This window comes from Astatotilapia calliptera, chromosome 3 (assembly GCF_964374335.1).
Source record: "Astatotilapia calliptera chromosome 3, fAstCal68.1, whole genome shotgun sequence".
NCBI classification, from domain to species: domain Eukaryota; kingdom Metazoa; phylum Chordata; class Actinopteri; order Cichliformes; family Cichlidae; genus Astatotilapia; species Astatotilapia calliptera.
Genome location: NC_137424.1, coordinates 6,137,483 through 6,158,161, shown reverse-complemented (window position 1 = coordinate 6,158,161; position 20,679 = coordinate 6,137,483). Strand labels below are relative to the sequence as shown.

The 20,679-nt window shown below is 42.9% G+C and overlaps 1 protein-coding gene across 1 annotated transcript in view; it reads right to left on the bottom strand.

The window, feature by feature from the left end:
- The window catches only part of LOC113011576 (protein NLRC3-like), a 471,371-nt gene that overhangs the window by 7,445 nt on the left and 443,247 nt on the right, over positions 1-20,679 (bottom strand). Inside the window, exons 2-11 of the mRNA XM_080294587.1 lie at positions 13,487-13,612; positions 13,301-13,402; positions 12,894-12,992; positions 12,725-12,823; positions 12,273-12,387; positions 10,603-10,774; positions 8,680-10,474; positions 7,417-7,590; positions 6,963-7,136; positions 6,788-6,803 (exon numbers count right to left, since the gene is read on the bottom strand). Coding sequence (XP_080150713.1) covers positions 6,788-6,803; positions 6,963-7,136; positions 7,417-7,590; positions 8,680-10,474; positions 10,603-10,774; positions 12,273-12,387; positions 12,725-12,823; positions 12,894-12,992; positions 13,301-13,402; positions 13,487-13,575 — 2,835 coding nt within the window. The 5' untranslated portion in view covers positions 13,576-13,612. The remainder of the gene's footprint in view (positions 1-6,787; positions 6,804-6,962; positions 7,137-7,416; positions 7,591-8,679; positions 10,475-10,602; positions 10,775-12,272; positions 12,388-12,724; positions 12,824-12,893; positions 12,993-13,300; positions 13,403-13,486; positions 13,613-20,679) is intronic.

The window sequence follows — 20,679 nt, the reverse complement described above, 5'->3', positions numbered from 1 at the left end:
CCTTCTGTGCTTCAAATGGAGCTCATTGAGCTGCAGTGCAACTCTGAACTCAAAGCAAAGTTCAGGGAGGTGAGTGGAAAAGCAGACAAGCTTGGACAATTTTTGAGAGACTTGAGCCCTAGTTTCCCTCGGCTTTCCCGAATGTTCAAGCGGACCATGTGCCTTTTTGGTAGCACATACTTGTGCCAAAAGCTCTTCTCCACTTTGAACTTCAATAAGTCCAAGTACAGGTCCAGACTTACGGATGATCATCTTCAAGACATACTGAGGGTCGCAACTGCTTCCTCCCTCAGGCCAAATCTGGCTCGGCTATGCGAGAGGAAACGCTGCCAGGTCTGTAGCAGCAAGGAGTAGGCAAGAGAAGCCATGTTCAGAAGAACAGTTCATTTTCTACAGTGTTCCATTCATGTTCAGAAGAAGGTTATAGAACTGTTAATACAGACATTTCAATCTAAACACAGCAGATATAGAAGACTGAAAAATATCTTATTATTATTTTATTTATGTATTACAGATTGATTTATTTTCTTATTAATTCTTAATTTGTTTATTTATTTTTCATATTTTGTGTTAAAAAATAAAAATAAAGAGATTTGAGAAGATTGGAATTTTTTAACCATGCCTTTCTTGTGGAAAACCTAATGCGGCCCAGCCTCACCCAGACTCTGCCTGCAGCGGCCCCCAGCTAATTTGAGTTTGAGACCCCTGTCCTACACCATAAATCAGTAAGAGAGGGTACGACCTCTCTCATGGCCCCAAGTGGTGTGTGCATGCCAGAGCACTCTGGAAGGCACACAGAGTCTTTACAGACTACTCAGGATCAAACCTCTATCATCATGCAATCGATTATACAACTCTAAGCATATATGAGTAAATATTTCTAAGCATAAATGACAATCAACAATATAAACCTTACAGCTGGTTTTAATAACAGAATTTATTTGTTTCTCAAATGAGAAAGAGCTATCGAGAAACACTCCTAAATCTTTAGTTCTTAACTTTTCCAGTTGGCCAAGGTCGACATTATCTGCTAATGCTAGATAGGCTGTCGTTATTAACTAATGCTAATTTGATGTGAATTAGCATTATGCACTAATGCTAACACTTTTTAACAATGTGAGTAGCTAATGCTAACACTATTTCCCTTAACTTCATAACAATGTGAACGGCTAATGCTAACACTCTTTTTCCTAGCATTATAACATCTGAGCTGCTAATGCTAAGTAGTCCGCCATTAGCACCTACGTCTAATTTAAGGCAAATACGCATTAGAACCTAATGCTCATATCGTTTTCCTTTGCTTTATAGCAATGTGAGCAGCTACTGCTAAATAGCATTAGCTAATAACAGCAGTCTAATTTAATGCAAGTTAGCATCATTTGTATTATAACGATGTGAGGAGTTAATGCTAAGTATGCTGCCATTAGTGGCTAATTCTAATTAGGGGTGAATAATTATTACAAGCTAATGCTAATATCGTTTTCTCTTCCCTTTTAACAATGTGAGCAGCTAGTGCTAGGTAGGCTGAAGCTAGCCGCTAATGCTAAAGCTAAAGATAATTTGATGTGAATTAGCATTACATTAGTGAGGAGTTAATGCTAAGTAGACTGCCATTAGCAGGTAATGCAAATTTTAGGTGAATAGGAATTGGCAGCTAATGCTAATACCATATTTTCTTGCTTTAACCCTTTAAAACTGGTCAGAGTGGGCACACTCCGTTTTGTGCAACTATTTTTAAATCGCGGTAGCACTGTAACCACGTGAGCTAGCGCAATAATTTTTTTTGCATATGAAACCTGAGGAGTTGTACTTACATCTTATGCCATCAGCTTGTCCTAGGTTACAGTTTCCTTCCACATATGCTTAGGACTCATATTGCTCTGCTGGAAATAGTTTATTTTGATGCATATGCTGTTATTTTGCAAATTTGCAGTATAATATTTATTTTCATTTTTGCTGCAGTATATAAAAATTGGTGTATTTCAAAAATAAACTATGAGGGCACTCAAAATAAATTTCCTGTGGTGGGAAACTATTTTGTGCAACTTTTTTGTATTTACAGTTTTGAGGGATAAGCCTCTTAAATTTCTCTAACTAGAAATATATGTTAAAAAATCAAAAACGATTTTCAATTTTTTTGTAGTTTATTGCACTTTTTTGCAATTTATGTAATTACTATGCACTTAATACATACATATTATTAAAATGTAGGCTGTAATGGTTGTATTGATGTATAGTAACTTGAAATGCTCCCAAAAATGGCTCTACAGCATGTAAAAATATAATATAAGCTCTGGCGGACTTGGTTCTATGGTAGGTCTTAAAGGGTTAAATCAATATCAGTAGCTAATCCGATTGCTCAGTCTGACGTCAGGTGAAGTCATTTTTATGCATTTAAGAGCTGTGTTGAATTCAAACATTACAAACTGAACATTAGAACTATCCTCTTCTCCAGGATTTTCCTGATTTAACATTTCAATATGATTCATTTTTGTTCTCTACACCTGCCGTCATCACTTCAATTATTCCCACTGTGGATTTGATCATATTGTTTGCCCAGCATCTCTACATTTTCCCATCCATACTACCTGGAGCTCATTAACACTAGTAATACTGGAAACTGCTGTTGAAGCCTGATGGTGACACTTTCTGGTGAAGAAGTGAATTGCAGTAACAGGACTGGCTGGCTTATGATACACTGGACATTTCCAGCGCTTTGTTTTCTCTGCTCACAGACAACACAGATACACGCATGTATATACAGCCCACGTCCAGCTATGCATGCACTCCTGCTGCTCCATTTCTATAGAGAATAAACAACGTAACACAATCATTCTCCATTGTTTTCACTCAACCAGCTGCATTTAATGAAGGAGTTTGAATTTACTTTACAACAGCTGCTGTTGTTTCCTGTCTGCATTCATGTTCTTAACAGTACTCCACACATTCTGAACTGGTGTAGTTCTTCCTAAAGTACTGCAGTATTCCTGCCAGTACATCCTCTTAGTTTTCCTAACTGTTTCCTCTGATGCTCGTTGCTATTCTTTCCTCAATGCAAATTCATGCTAAGCTCCTTCATATCCATCCCTGTTTCTAAACCTGTAATAATTGCTTTAATGTGTCTTTGGCCTAAGTATGAGTCTGTCCACATGTTTTTAGTTCCACACTTGCTTTGGTTTCTTAGCTCTGATTTTCTGAAATTTATCCTTGAAATCATTTACTGGCATCTCTCCCTCTCACTCCCACTTATCCACTTTTCTTGTTTTTTTACTTATTTTTTGCTCTGGTTTACATCCCAAAATCCTCTAGTCTTATAGTATACGACAGCGGATCACTTGTAAACATCGGTGCCAAGGTTGCACATCTAATATTGGACACTTTTAAACCTGACCCTTCCTGGCCGCCAGAGATTCTACGCGGCGCGGAGAACAACAAAGGACGGGCCGCTCATCCGAGGCGCAGAACAAAGAAGCGCCGGGGAAAACGCGCTGGTATTAGGAACAGACTGAGACAGCAGGCGCATCGCGCACCACTGCCCAGTATCCTACTGGCCAATGTACAATCCATGGAGAACAAGCTCGATAACCTAAGAGCAAGGGTCACCTTCCAACGTGACATGAGGGACTGCAACATTCTGTGCTTCACGGAGACATGGCTGACCCCCACCGTGCCGGACCAGGCCGTAACTCCGTCGGATTCATTCTTTGTGCTCTGCGCAGACAGAACGGCAGAGTCGAACAAAACCAAAGGTGGAGGAGTGTGTTTCATGGTAAACAGAAAGTGGTGTGATGCCAGGAGCATTTCTACTCTCTCCAGCGGCTGCTCGCCACATCTGGAGTTCCTGAGCATTAAGTGCCGCCCTTTCTATCTGCCCCGTGAGTTCACCTCAGTCATTGCCACGGTGGTCTACATCCCACCCCAAGCGGACACAGGTATGGCTTTGTCCGAATTACATGATGTGCTGAGCTCGCTTCAAAACAAGGACCCGAGCGCAGCCCTCATTGTAGCAGGAGACTTTAACAAAGCGAACCTCAGACAAGTCATGCCAAACTTTTACCAGCATGTCTCGTGTCCAACGAGAGGGGATCGGATTTTGGATCACTGCTACACGCCATACAAGCAGGGCTACAAAGCTGTCTCACACCCGGCTTTTGGGAAGTCTGACCACAACGCCATTTTCCTCATTCCCCAGTATAAACAAAGCATACGGAGGGAAGACGTGACCACGAGGGAGGTGAAACGGTGGACTGCCCAATCAGAAGCTACGCTACAGGACGCACTCAACGACGTCGACTGGGACATGTTCAGAGCATGCGCAGTCGACATCAACGAGTTTACGGAAGTAGCAGTATGCTTCGTCGATATGCTAGCGGAGGAGATTATCCCCACTGTGAGAGTCACCACATTCCCAAACCAGAAACCGTGGATGGACAGATCGATCCGCACTGCAGTAAACGCCAGGACCGCCTCCTACAACGCGGGTCTCGCCACTGGCGATATGAGCGCCTACAAAGCGGCCTCATACGGCGTGCGGCGCGCGGTGAGAGATGCCAAACGCCGGTACCGGGAACGTGTGGAGTCCCGCTTCCACCAGGGAGTATGTGGCACGGACTACGCACCATTACGGACTACAAAGCCAGGGACACTGCGCCGATCAACGCCGATTCCGCATTCACCAACGAGCTGAATCGGTTCTACGCCCGTTTCGAGGTTAGCCAGGCGGCTAATGCTATCTACCGCCTGACTATCGAGGACAGTGACGTCATCAGCGAGAGACCGGTGACCAGCATCGCGGAGCATGACGTCCGAGCGGCACTGAGGAGAGTGAACACAAGGAAAGCGGCGGGGCCAGACGGCATCACCAGCCGTCTGCTGCGCTGACCAGCTAGCAGGTGTGTTCACTTACATCTTCAACGAGTCCCTGGCGAAGTCTGTGGTCCCCACATGCTTCAAAAGATCCACCATCATCCCTGTGCCCAAGAACAGCAAACCCTCATCCCTGAACGATTACCGGCCAGTTGCACTGACCTCGGTAGTAATGAAGGTGTTTGAGAGGCTGCTGAAGAACATCATCTCCTCCTCCATCCCAGACACCACAGATCCGCTGCAGTTCGCCTACAGATCCAACAGATCCACAGAGGATGCCATCGCCCACGTCCTACACACCACTCTCAGCCATGTGGACAAGAAACAAGGTAACTATGTGCAAATGCTGTTTGTTGATTACAGTTCAGCGTTTAACACAATAGTGCCCTGCAGACTGTTCACAAAGCTGAGGGATCTGGGACTTAACAGCCATCTGTGTGCATGGGTGTTGGACTTCCTCACTGGCAGAACTCAGGTGGTGAGGGTGGGCAGGTGCTTCTCCAACAGCATCACCATCAACACAGGAGCACCTCAGGGATGTGTCCTCTCGCCACTGCTCTACTCCCTCTACACTTCAGACTGTGTGGCCACCCATGGCTCCAACACCATTGTGAAGTTTGCTGACGACACAGTGGTGTTGGGTGCCATCTCCAACAACGATGAGGCAGCCTACATGGATGAAGTGAAGAATCTGGCATCGTGGTGCCAGGACAACCACCTCCAGCTGAATGTCAGCAAGACCAAGGAGCTGGTGGTGGACTTCAGAAGGGGTTAGCACAGAGACTACAAGCCCATTATCATCAATGGAGCTCCAGTGGAGAGGGTGCAGTCCTTCAAGTATCTTGGTGTCCACATCTCCTCAGACCTGACATGGGCTGCCCACATTCAGGTCCAGACCAAAAAGGCTAGGCAGCGCCTGTATCACCTACGACAACTGAGGAAGTTCAGGGTCTCTCCAAAGATCCTCAGGAGTTTCTATACAGGCGCTGTGGAGAGCATCCTCACACAGAACATGACATCGTGGTTTGGGAACAGCTGTGTGAAGGACCAAAAAGCTCTCCAGAGAGTGATCCATACAGCAGAACGCTGCTGCAGGATTGCTCTCCCCCCGCTTCAGGACACCTACACCAGGAGATGCCGGACTAGAGCAGCGCAGATACTGAAGGACCCGTCTCATCCTGGCAACAAACTGTTCCAACTTCTGCAATCTGGTAGAAGGTTCCGCATCTTCCGGGCAAGGACAGAGAGACTCAAGAGGAGCTTCTATCCCCAAGCCATCCGTGCCCTAAACACACACACCCGCCCTCTCACATCATCTATAATTGACTGAGACAGGACTCTCTTCCAGACACTCTAAACCAAGGCACAATGTACATTTCAATTCCTTTAATTTTAAATATGTTTATATTGTCTATCCTGTAAAATAGTCCGATGTCTATTTATATTAATGTACAGAATTCACCTGCTTGCTGCTACTACTGCATATTCACCCAGTGTATATACTATATATAATGTTCTTCCTCTACACCCCCCCCCCCAATTTTTGCACATGTCGAGGAGCGTGTCAGGCTACATTTCACTGTGTGTTATACTTGTATAACTATGCATGTGACAAATAAAGAACCTTGAACTATCCCCAGAACACCAGAGTATTCATCTCCTGGCCTCTTTGCATTTTCTCCAATCATCCCTGTTTCTAGAGTCTCGCCCCATCTGCAGGCAGTCCAAGAGAAACTGCCTCTGCCATTTTCTTCTTCTTAATCTTTATTTTTCTCTACACTTTCTCCATTGGGTCTTCTTAGACGCAATTTCCAGAAAGCAGCAACATTTTTTGTGCCCCATTTTTCAAATTGTGCATCTTACTTCAGCTTAATGTGTTTCCTGTTTTGTTTTTACACAGGTCATGTAAAAGAAATCCTACCAGAGACTCGACAAAGCTGAACTGAAAGACAGCACGGGCAATAAATCAGAGCAGCACAGAACTTAAGCACACATATATAAGGTGATTTAACAAATCATGTCTGTTGTAAATGAGTAAGCCATTTATTCGCCTGACTCAGGTTTTAAATCATCATCAGAAAAGACTGAATCCTGACCTGAGAATCCCAAGTGTACACTTTGGACTTTCCACTGCAGAAAACAGAAGCTTCAGTCCTGAATCCTGCAGGTTGTTGTTACCCAGATCCAGCTCTGTCAGATGGGAGGACTGGGAGCTCAGGACTGAGGACAGAGCTTCACAGCTTCTGTCTGACAGGTTACAGCCACTCAGTCTGAAGAAAGGATGACAAGAAGACATGAAACACTTGTGTTAAAGTATATTCATGGTGCCATGAGGAGCTACTACATTTACAATATTTCAACACTGTTTCAGGACATGCTGGAATCCTTATTGCCTCATGTTACAAAAGACAAATGTGGCAGTTTACTGTGATTTGCATGGATTCATTAAAAAAAAAAAAAAACATACACACAATGTTAATTTTTTCCAAATTAAATTGATTAAATGATGTTAATTGATGAAAAAAAAAAATCGATATTGCTTGATCTGACCTCAGCGTTTCCAGTTTGCAGTATTGACTCTTCATCCCAGCAGACAGAAGCTTCACTCCTGAATCCTGCAGGTTGTTGTTACCCAGATCCAGCTCTGTCAGACGGGAGGACTGGGAGCTCAGGACTGAGGACAGAGCTTCACAGCTTCTGTCTGACAGGTTACAGCCACTCAGTCTGAAATCAGAATCAGAATCAGAATCAGAAAGGGGTTTATTGCCAAATGTTGAGCAGGTTTACAACATTAGGAAATTGCTGCGGTGCTTCAGTGCAAACATACTGTCATAAATTGCGATTAAATAGACATGAAAAAATAAAAGTAGGAATAAGAATTAAAAATTAAAAGTTAAAATCAAGCGGGAAGGGAGACAAGATCAACCAAACAAATCAGAGCTTTATTGCTTTTTTATTGTTTTTAAGCAGAAATCAGTGAGGTGCTGGTAGATTCTGTTCTTTTGGTTTATTACCCAACAACACACACATACACTAATATTTGTGACTTTTGTAATAGTAGCATTTACAATGCAAAGCAACAGCGATCACAGATTGAAGGGGCCTGAATAAAACTACAATGCAGTGATTTTTAAGATGACCTGTTCTTCCAATTTCCAACAACAGATTTCTCCAACCTTACAGTTAAAAATAATTCTTTATCTCATACTGAATCTTGGTGCACCTCCCCCCAGTTTATTAAAATGAAGAGGTACTGAAGTTGCTGTAAGTGATGTGTGATGCCACTGATTTCCTTCCTGATCCAATACAAAGTAAAATTCAGGCTGGTATCTGCGATACTGATGAAAACTATTCCTTCAGAATCAATACAAGACATAAGAAAATATGTTTTGTATAACATAAAAAGCCTGAATTTTAAAATATTCAGTTAATAATCAAAAACAGATGTGACTGAAAATAATAAAACTGAGAAACATTTTATGGCCATTGCTACGGGCCATTCGATCCTTTTACAACCATTGCAAGAGCTTGGTTGGCATAGCCGGCAATACGTTGGATAGTAATAAGTCCGGTGGGTGATGGGCTCCACCAGGGCTGCCCTTTGTCACCGATTCTGTTCATAAATTTTATGTTTAAAGGCTGTATCAAAAGTTCATTCAAGTTACAATATTGTAGTCAAAAGTTCTCCTTTTTTCTTTTATACTATACAACTACGCTGTCTCATGGTTTTAGGACATGGATCTGTCATGGAAGAAATCTATGACCACTTTTAATCAACATTTTAAAAATAAACATGATCACAGATTTACTTACAGAGCTTTGTTGGAGGCTTTGACCACTGGCAGCAGCCTCAGAAGAGCCTCCTCTGAAGCAGAGTATTTCTTCAGGTCAAACACATCCAGATCTTCTTCTGATGACAGTAAGATGAAGACCAGAGCTGACCACTGAGCAGGAGACAGTTCATCTGTGGAGAGACGTCCTGATCTCAGGGACTGTTGGATCTCCTCCACTAGAGAACGATCATCCAGTTCATTTAGACAGTGGAACAGATTGATGCTTTTCTCTGCAGACAGATTCTCACTGAGCTTCTTCTTGATTTGCTGAACTGTTTTCTTATTGGTCTGTGAGCTACTTCCTGTCTGTGTCAGCAGACCTCGTAGGAGAGTCTGATTGGTCTGCAGTGAAAGACCCAGGAGGAAGCGGAGGAACAAGTCCAGGTGTCCATTTGGACTCTGTAAGGCCTTGTTCACAGCACTCTGGTGGAGAGACTCTTTTTTTCTAAAAAAACTAGACCGCTTGGAGGTTGTTTGTTGTTGTTCCATCAGATTGAGTCCAGAGTTGATGAAGGTCAGATGGACATGAAGAGCAGCCAGAAACTCCTGAACACTCAGATGGATGAAGCAGAACACCTTGTCCTGGTACAGTCCTCTCTCCTCTTTAAAGATCTGTGTGAACACTCCTGAGTACACTGAGGCTGCTCTGATATCGATGCCACACTCTGTCAGGTCTGATTCATAGAAGATCAGGTTTCCTTTCTGCAGCTGATCAAAAGCCAGTTTTCCCAGAGACTCCATCATCTTCCTGCTCTCTGGACTCCAGTGTGGATCTGTCTCAGCTCCTCCATCATACTTGACCTTCTTCACTTTGGCCTGAACTACCAGGAAGTGGATGTACATCTCAGTCAGGGTCTTGGGCAGCTGTCCTCCCTCTCTGGTTTCCAGCACATCCTCCAGAACTGTAGCAGTGATCCAGCAGAAGACTGGGATGTGGCACATGATGTGGAGGCTTCGTGATGTCTTGATGTGGGAGATGATCCTGCTGGCCTGCTCCTCATCTCTGAATCTCTTCCTGAAGTACTCCTCCTTCTGTGGGTCAGTGAACCCTCTGACCTCTGTCACCATGCCAACACAGTCAGGAGGGATCTGATTGGCTGCTGCAGGTCGTGTGGTTATCCAGAGGTGAGCAGAGGGAAGCAGTTTCCCCCTGATGAGGTTTATCAGCAGCACATCCACTGAGGTGGACTTTCTAGGGTCAGTTAGGATTGTAGTTTTGTGGAAGTCCAGAGGAGGTCGACACTCATCCAGACCATCAAAGATGAACACAACCTGGAAGTCTTCAAAGCTGCAGATTCCTGCTTCTTTGGTTTCAGTAAAGAAGTGATGAACAAGTCCCACCAAGCTGAACTTTTCCTCTTTCAGCACATTCAGCTCTCTGAAAGTGAATGGAAATATGAACTGGATGTCCTGGTTGGCTTTGTCTTCAGCCCAGTCCAGGCTGTATTTCTGTGTTAAGACTGTTTTCCCAATGCCAGCCACTCCCTTTGTCAGCACTGTTCTGATTGGTTCATCTCTTCCAGGTGAGGCTTTAAAGATGTCTTCTTGTCTGATGGTTGTTTCTGGTCTGTCTGGTTTCCTGGATGCTGTTTCAATCTGTCTGACCTCATGTTCATCATTGACCTCTGCAGTCCCTCCCTCTGTGATGTAGAGCTCTGTGTAGATCTGATTCAGGAGGGTTGGGTTTCCTGCTTTAGCGATGCCCTCAAACACACACTGGAACTTCTTCTTCAGGGTGGATTTAAGGTTACGATGACAAACTGCAGCTTGAAGCTCTGAATGAGAAGAAAAATAAACACTCAATTCCAAAAAGAACTAATCTTTAAAACATGTTGCCCCATCTTTCATCTCTGGAAAATGTTCATTTATCCAGCAGCTTAAATCTTTAGATAAATCCTCTTACTGCTCTGCAGACGGTCAGCCAGCTCCTCCTGCTTCATTCTCCTCAGGAAGTCCACTGTGATCTTCACAAATGCCTCTCTGCTGCTGCTCCTCTGACTCTCTAAGCATTCTGGGTAACCTGGACTCAGAACCTTCTGGATCTTCTTCAGCTCGTTCTTCACAAAAGTGATGATGTTGTCCTCCAGCAGCTGGAACAGAATATTTATGAATGAGCCAATCAGACTGAAATCATGGAGCAAAACATCAGATCCATGTTGGACACACTGACGATCCACTGGTCTACAAAGAGCAGCATGGAGATGACTGTGAACAGAACAGATGTAACAGTAGTTGTTGTACATGTACAGACCATAAATATGGAGTCCAGCTGTGTTTGATGCTGCTGGGCAGACTGACCACTGGGAACCTCTGAGCTCTGCTGCTCCACTCTGTGGAGGAACCATGAAGGATTAGATCAACACAGGATAAAGATCCAGGAGTTTCTGCTCAAATAACTTCATCTGAATCAAGTCTGTCAAGTTTTAAACTCTCAGATTGTGAACATATCAGTAATTTTCAGTCTGTTTTCATGGACGTCCTTTCAGTGGTGATGTCAGGGATGATTTTGAAGAAGCTCATCAAACTGAACCATCAGCAGATCACTGCTCCAAAACCAGAACATGATCCGAGTCTCCCTCCACCACCAGAACACCAGCTTTACTAACGTGGTAGATCAGTGTAGTACAGATCAATAACTGATGAGTCATTTGATCAAAATCACTGAGTGCTTCACGTCTGACCCTCTGATGCTTCTGTAGACATTTTGCATATTTAATGAATGTCTGACAGTTTTACATTCATTCTATGAACACAGTGGAAATGTTGTGTTATAGTCTCCATGTTGTTTCCAGCATCATAAATTCTTAAGTTCAGAAAATTTGATTCTTTCTTCACAGCTGAAAAACAACAACATTTATTCTCTATTGAAATCTGCATCGTCCACTCCAAAGGTCACAATCTGAAGGTAACATCTGGTTTTGTTCCCTGTGGTTAACTCTGAGCATCAGTATGGTGGGATTTATCCACTACATCCACACCACTGTGGTTCAGTGTTGTCCTGATGGAGTAACAGCAGCCAGTATGATCCAGGCTTTAGCTGCTGGGTCTCTGTGTGACCTCTCAGACTGTTTAACAGATCAGACACAAAGAGAATCAGAGCAGCTCTGTTCTTTAAAGACAAACATGAACCCACTCAGGTCACACTTTCCCCACAGATATGAGCATCACTGTCCTCAAACAGCAAATGACCAAGTCGAACATTTGGATCTTTTCTCTTTCATCGTTTTCTTTTTAATGAATCTTTGTAACAATCTGAGGATGTTTCAGGTCATATTTATCCAGGAAACACAAACACAAACAGACGGACAGCTGGATCCTGCAGACTGTGACCTCTGACCTCTGCAAACAAACATTTTTCATTCTCTGATAAAGTGATTGAAGCAGCTGTGGTCACACAGACTGCAGATAATGCAGCTGTTTCCTGTCAGTAACATTCCTCTTAGATTAGAGTTCAGCTTTTTATAGGAAAACAAATGTCCCTGAATGCAACAGTGAGACACAGTCTGCCTGTGTGGCTGTGATAGCTGCCGTTAGGAGCGCTCATGTGTTTGCAGTTAGACGAGGAGATGTTACCATCATGGACATGTTGGCACAATCACTTTGTGTTCCTGTCTCACACGACGAGCCTTTGTCTAATGCTCTCTGAACACTTTTCTGAAGAGGAGCTGCACAAACCTTTGTTTGCTTTCTAGAGCAGCGTCTCATCCTCACAGAGCACAGCTGGCACGCTTGTTACCGTTAGCTTAGCCACCAGGCTAAAGTCAAACTACCCACTGCTAGCAGCTGTTTCTATCATAGTTTAGGATTGAGATGTGTGAGGTCGAAATTTACACATGTGATTAAAATAAATAGTTAAAAACAGCCAATTGTGTGTCTATAATAATATTGTGTCTTAAACCAGATAAAATGACAGTTACAGCTGAGCCTGTGTGTTCTTGGAGACACTACTGCTACAGAGATGCATTTTAGAAACCAGGAAACATCAAATCATTTAAATCAGAGAGTTCATCTTACTAGCAGCTCACCTCTCTGCAGCAGAGACTTTAAAATCAATGCAGCCATCTTTAGACCAGTCACTCTTTAAGGACACAGAGCTGGGTCCAGGTTTGAGTCTCTGATGGATCCTGAAAAAAGTTGTAAATCTTCAGTTAAATTCTCATCACATATCAGCTGATATTATTGGTGTTAGCTTACCTTTTCTGAGCTGACTGTCTTTGCTCAAATCTCTTAAGGGCATCTTTGACTCGGTTACTTTCATTGGACACAGAGCTGGGTGGAGGTCCAGGCTGGTTCCTGTGAAAAACCATCATGGACATTTAAACAATTCGTGCAGCATCACGTGGCACAAACACTTTGTGTTCCTGTCATCTGCAAGCAACAGGAAGTTCATTAATAAAAGCGGGATGGAGACGCGACTGTGTGTCCAAATGTGTCTTAAACCAGATGAAATGACAGTTACAGCTGAGCCTGTGTGTCCTTTGTGTCCATCTCTGTAGGAAAGCAGTGTCCTTTGAGACACTGCTTTCCTACAGAGATGCATTTTAGAAACCAGGAAACATCAAATCATTTAAATCAGAGAGTTCATGTTACTAACAGCTCACCTCTCTGCAGCAGACACAGGCTGGGATTTAAATTCAATGTAGCGCTCTTCAGACCGGTCACTCTGTAAGGACACAGAGCTGGGTGGAGGTCCAGGCTGGTTCCTGTGAATAATGATGGAGCAGTGATGTGAGTGCTGAGCTGTGACATGGAGAAGAGTCATGGACAGTTAGAGATGGTCATCTCACCTCTGAGCTTTGGTCTGGCTCTCATGTTCCCCACACAGAGTGCTTTTAGAGGGAGGGGCTCCCTCCTCTCTGTCCTCACACTGATCCATGCTGCTCAATTCACATCAGCTCACACACACTTTCTACCTGAAGAGGAAACACAAATCATTCATGTGCACATCAGCTGAAATCCTCCTTTCATCATGTGTGCTGTCCAAATATCAGCTGCTTCTTTCCTGCTTCATCTCAGTGTCAGCTGGATGCAGTCAGACAGCAGTGTGAGGCAGAGGAAGCTGCCATCAGCTGCTCTGCTATCAGTCCACTAGATGGAGCCTGAAGCACACACGATGCATTCACTGACACACACTGATTCACTGTGACTGGAAGCTTCAGTCAGTCCAACACGTGTGAACAACATTTTAAACCTTTCAGCTGATCCAGGATTCAAAGAGGATCAGCAGAGTTAAAGCTTCACACTAATTCTTCCTGCTGAGTTTGCAGAGAACTGCACACACACTGATTCACTGCTAATGAGAAGCTTCTTCCATCCAGTAATTCATCATCCATCAGCTCTGCTGCTGCTCTCAGTCCTGGACTCTGATCACAAACTAAAAGCAGCTTTTTAACTCGTGTCTGTAAGAACTCTTAGTGTTAGCTTAGTGTTAGCTTAGTGTTAGCTTAGTGTTAGCTTAGTGTTAGCATGCTGTGTGCTAGCTTAGCGTCAGAGCTCTGCAGGTGTCTCGTGTGTAAATATTAATCACAGTGACAGTAAAGGAGGTAAAGGGCTGTGACGTCATCACGTACGCTGCGTCCTCTGTGGGCTCTGAGTGAACTCAAAGTACAAACTACAAGTACACAAACACGAACGTAGCTCAGAGTGGCGGACACACTCGGCCTCGTTGGTCCAGCTGTGAGTCCGTTACCGTGAACTATGGAGCGGCAGATTTGTGCTGAACTAAGCTGCACACAGCTGATGTTAGCCAGGAAACATTACACACTGACTTTAATGGAGAGACCGGAAATACAAACACACACAGTTTGTTGTGTGAAGAAATCAAACACGAGCTGAACAAACAGTAAAGTTCCTAAAGACAAACTGTTAAAGGAGGAAACAAAGCAAACTTACAGTTTCTTCACACACCAACAACAAGCTCCACTCCACACCTGGACACTAAACACGGACACACAGGTGAGCTGCTTCCTGGAAGGAGGCGGGGCTCCACCTGAAACTCAGCACAGGTGGGAGGGGCTCAGCTCTGTGTGTGCTGATGTGTTAACTTTAAAAATATGCCGTCTGACTGCTCAGACTGAGTCAGAGTAAAGTTCACATGCTGACGTGTGGAGACATGAAACCTTGTTGTAGCTGCAGGTGTGAACACACTGATCCCAGATCAGCTCTGCTGTATTTGTAACATGAACATTTCTGCTGCAAAGCTTCAAATGTTCAGCATGTTTCTCTGTTTCCAGTCTATAGATCCAGTCACACTTTCTACCTTCACCTGTGCAGTAAAGACTGAGAGCAGAGCTGAAAGCAAGCGTCCAATCAGTGAGCAGCATCAACACCTGAGCTTCATTCAGACTCTGTTATTGAAGATGTTGTTGGTACAAAGTTCATCTGCTGCTCACATGAATCCATGAAAGATTTATTTCACTGAATGTTTCTTCAAAGCTCATTTCAACCTGTTGAAGTCATGAATGAAAGTGCAGACTGAGAGTGGATCACATGATGTTTGAGGTGTGTCATGTGACATGTTCAGTATTGTCACACATGTCTAGATTGTCCCTGATATCATAACTGCTCAAACACTGATGATTATATTTGAAGAATTATTCCTGATGGCAGCAAAGTTTGAATGGAGCTCTCTGTCTGTGCTGATTTGTCGCCCTCTGGAGGTCAAAGCACAAACTGCATGATGTCACTGTAACCACCACAGTGACAGGAAGTGTTTTTATGACTGAAACACTGAAATGATGCTAACGGCTGTCGTTAGGCTCACTGACAGCAGTGCTGATGTGTTCATGTCAAACACTGGCTCAGGTCAGACTCCTTCATCCTTCTCCAGCGTGAGGCCGCCCTCAGACCCACAGGAGCTCTGACCTTTGACCTCCTGACCCTAACCATTTTAGTCTTGTTGCATCTTTAAATGCAAATCCATCCAAACTGTAGCCGAGCAAAAGAAGCTGGAAGCTGTTCTATGAATGATGTTGTTGAAGGAGCTTGAAAAGAAAAGCGTTGCTTGAAGAGGGACATGGATGGTTAACCCAAAACCTTGGCTGATTGTGACCCACACCCGTTTTCACGGAGGAGGAGGAGTTTCACATCCTGAACATGTGACAGCCTGGTTTAAAGGGACCAAAAGTAACTGGACACCTGATTCAGTTCAGGTTTATTCATCCGCTCCAAACCACAGCAGCAGTCACCTCCAGGGAACCAGCTGATCCATGTAACTGGGGACAGACCACAGCCCAGAGCACTGGTTCATGATGTGTTTGTGGACTGTAGGTTGTTTGGATAGAGATGAGATGTACTCAGCAGTCTGTCTCTAATGTTTAATGAAATGTTCTGAAGATGATAATAACTTGTGATTTTCTTTTGAATGAATCTTTAATCGTGTTGTAGGGCCTCTGACTCTCATGAAGATTTTCACATCAATGTGCTTTTCACAAAGATATTAACAATGAAAATGACGTGCAGCCCTGAACTACTCATGCGTTAACTCAGCGGTTCCCAACCCCCGGGTCACGGACCCGTCCGTGAGTCGTTTGGTACCGGGCCGTGAGAGTCGAGGCTCGGTGTGAAATTGATGGTTGATAGGTTTGTAGCATAAACCTGTTCGCTGGATCGTTCAATCCAGCTACACAGCAAAGCAAGACACGAGTAGTTCTTTATGTTTCTGTTAGGTGACGGCTGTGTGCGGACAGGGATAGGACCCAAGATGCAGACTCCAGAGAGAAACTTAAACCAAAACAGCTTTAATGCTGAACTCTAGTGATGGTCCGCTTGAAGCTGACGCTCCGGTGCGTGTGTCAAAAAAATCAACACACTGCTTCAGAAGCTCTGTGTCGAAGCTTGATTCGTTTGGCCAGAGTCACGTGATCAGTGACGTCCGAAGCTTCATTTAGAACCTAACTGCTTCGGTATCTGATTCAATGGTTTATAAGGAAGCGAATCATTCGCGGGATTTGTGGAGTGTTTTGATGGTGACAGATAGCGAACCACTGATATTTCTACTGAGAGATTTGGAGCCAGCGAGGAATAGAGGAGGTTCTGTTGTGTGGGAGTATTTTGAGTAGATTTTGGTCAATCGGGTGGGTTTTCCAGCTTTGTGTTCTGGCCGTTTGCTTTTGTTTTGTGCGTGTTTATTATATCTGAAAATGGGAAAAAGGTAAAATGTCAAAAATCTGCTTCCATAATATAAATATCATTAAATAACTTTAGAAAAACTTCCACTTGATTCTTTACATGTAATGTTGTAAAAATATATATTTTATTGTTTAATTAATCTGAAAATGTTAGTCTGCCAAATGTGCAGCAATTGAATTTCTTTATTCTCTTTAGCTGATAGTTTGTGGGGCCCAGGTAGACTGTATAACTGCATCTCTACCAGTTTCTCTGCACTCCAGCCTCCTCTGTGCCATGTGAAGGGATTTTCCTTAAGGCAGGAGAAATGGTCTCCACGAAAAGGAACAGGTTCGGTCATCGCACAGTGAAACTAATTTTCATCTTAAATACAAATGGAAAGGGTTACCTTAAATGCATCACGTTTTTAATTTGCAAGTTCATAAGCATTTTCCCTTTCTAGTTCACAATCAATTCTACCCCCAGGTCAAAAATATGTCTGGGGAAATTTCCTTAATATAATATTATTTATAAATACACCCGTCTAGCGATTAATTGCATACCTGCATGGAGGCAAGACCTCACAGCAGAAGCATACTCCATAATGTGTTGTACATTATTATATGTATATATTATATGTAACGTGGTATTTTTCAATTATTGTATTTACCAACATCAAGAAGTCACAAGCAAAGAAAGACCACACCATGGTGCATGTTTAAACAAGGAGAGTTTACCGGTCAAAACTATTTATTAAACAAATAAAACACATTTTCTTAACCACCAAAAATACACGTTCAAAGCAACACAACGGAGGCCCAATATCAGACAGGATTCCACTCTGTAGAGTGAGCAATCATAATGAAGCGGTTGGTTTTATTTTGTGGATTCAAGCTGCTCTTCATATTTTTGGCCACCAGATGTCACCAGAGAGGACTGTGTTGAAAAGCTTCGAGTAATGAACCGTTTTTCAATACAAGCTTCAGAAAGCTTCATTTAGCCATCACTACTTACCGCTGAGGTGAAATGAGCTTATAGATGAATTGAGGGGAGAAAACGCTTTGTTTTCCAACACCGTTCTAAATGCCATAAGCTCACAGCAGCAATAGACTCATTCTGCTGTGTGGACAGGAACACATGTGACATCACTTCCTGTTTGTTTGTGACTGAAGAGGAAGAAGTTTACAAGTAGGGCTGGGTATCGTCACTGATTTCTAGAATCGATTCAATTCCGATTCACAAGGTCCCGAATCGATTCGATCCACGATTCGATTTAATTCGATTCGATTCGATTCGATTTAAATCTGGGAAATTTTGACAATCAGAAATATAATTCAGATCAGTACATTAACATATTTTTGTATCAATAAAAAGGAAGCTGACACTCGCAAGACTTTATCACAGGTGTGAGCGTCACAGCAGATGCCGTTGTGTCAAAGCAGCTGAGGATAAAACACAGAAAAACATGAAGGTGATTTTCCTGGCCTGGGATTTTATAAAAATATTCTGCAGTACATCAAAAACGAAAGAAAACCATTTTAATTAATGAACATTACCTCTGACGTTACAGCGGTTTTATTAGAGACACGGCTAAGCATTTTGCATTTTGAATAATTTTAAAAAGTTTAAATTTGTTCAGTATTGAACAGCAGAAATGAGGTTTTCTTTTCGGAAGAATGTAAAAGGGAAAAAAACAGCGGCCGACAGCCTGTAAGCAACAGTAGACTTGTGCGTAACAAGCAAGCGAATAATGAAGAAAGGGAAACTGTTCGAGAGAGAGAGAGAGGGGGGGGGAGGGAGAGGGGGAGGGAGAGAGAGAGAGCTGTGCATCGCAATGGAAGCAAAACAGTAAAAGAGTGAATTCATGACGATGTTTATGTGAAGCGTTTGGATCTTCTTTAGCTGCTGGTTCGGTCAATATTGTTTGGAGAGACATCAAACTAACAGCTTTAGAATCAGCGCATAAAGGGCGTGAACACAAAGCGCGGACCCGGATCAGCGAGCTGTCGGCTTTCAGCCCCGACTGTGAGAAAGGCGACATCTAACTGATACTGATCTGCGGGTCGCGCTGTGTGTTTAAGTCTATGTGCAGAATCCCTGTACCTGCTCTCATTTACTGTTTGTGGTTCTTGAAATTTTGTGAGATGTCACCAGAGATTCTGGCATTTCGGGCAAAATAAATTTATATTAAAAAATCGATTCAGGATTTTCATGAATCGATTTTACGTTATCCAAGCCAGAATCGATTTTAATCGATGAATCGATTATAAAAACCCACCCCTACATAAAATGTTTCTCAGTTTTATTATTTTCAGTCACATCTGTTTTTGATTATTAACTGAATATTTTAAAATTCAGGCTTTTTATGTTATACAAAACATCTTTTCTTATGTCTTGTATTGATTCTGAAGGAATAGTTTTCATCAGTATCGCAGATACCAGCCTGAATTTTAATTTGTATTGGATCAGAAAGGAAATCAGTGGCATCACACATCACTTACAGCAACTTCAGTACCACTCCATTTTAATAAACTGGGGGGAGGTGCACCAAGATTCAGTATGAGATAAAGAATTATTTTTAACTGTAAGGTTGGAGAAATCTGTTGTTGGAAATTGGAAGAACAGGTCATCTTAAAAATCACTGCATTGTAGTTTTATTCAGGCCCCTTCAATCTGTGATCGCTGTTGCTTTGCATTGTAAATGCTACTATTACAAAAGTCACAAATATTAGTGTATGTGTGTGTTGTTGGGTAATAAACCAAAAGAACAGAATCTACCAGCACCTCACTGATTTCTGCTTAAAAACAACAAAAAAGCAATAAAGCTCTGATTTGTTCGGTTGATCTTGTCTCCCTTCCACCTTGATTTCAGACTGAGTGGTTGTAACCTGTCAGACAGAAGCTGTGAAGCTCTGTCCTCAGTCCTGAGCTCCCAGTCCTCCCGTCTGACAGAGCTGGACCTGGGTAACAACAACCTGCAGGATTCAGGACTGAAGCTTCTGTCTGCTGGGATAAAGAGTCAATACTGCAAACTGGAAACGCTGAGGTCAGATCAAGCAATATCGATTTTCTTTTTCATCAATTAACATCATTTAATCAATTTTATTTGGAAAAAATTAACAGTTAAAAAAATTAACATTGTGTGTTTTTTTTTTTTTTTAATGAATCCATCCAAATCACAGTAAACTGCCACATTTGACTTTTGTAACATGATGCAATAAGGATTCCAGCATGTCCTGGAAACATACATGCCAACACTCCCGATTTTTCCGGGAGAATCCTGAATTTCAGTGCCCCTCCCGAAAATCTCCCGGAGCCACCATTCTCCCATATTTCTCCTGATTTTCCACCCGGAAAACAAAATAGAAAAACCATATCCCAGAATTCATAGCGCGGCCCAGCCAATTCCAGTTTCCAACAATGGCTGCAGCTACTTAGTTTTAATATTGCTCTTATTACTCTTTCTGGGTCACAAAATAAACTTTTAACATATTTTCAGGCAAAAATGTCGTATGTTTTGTTTTTTTAATGAATCCATGCAAGTCACAGTAAACTGCCACATTTGTCTTTTGTAACATGAGGCAATAAGGATTCCAGCATGTCCTGAAACAGTGTTGAAATATTGTAAATGTAGTAGCTCCTCATGGCACCATGAATACGTTAACACAAGTGTTTCATGTCTTCTTGTCATCCTTTCTTCAGACTGAGTGGCTGTAACCTGTCAGACAGAAGCTGTGAAGCTCTGTCCTCAGTCCTGAGCTCCCAGTCCTCCCGTCTGACAGAGCTGGATCTGGGTAACAACAACCTGCAGGATTCAGGACTGAAGCTTCTATTTTCTGCAGTGGAAAGTCCAAAGTGTACACTTGGGATTCTC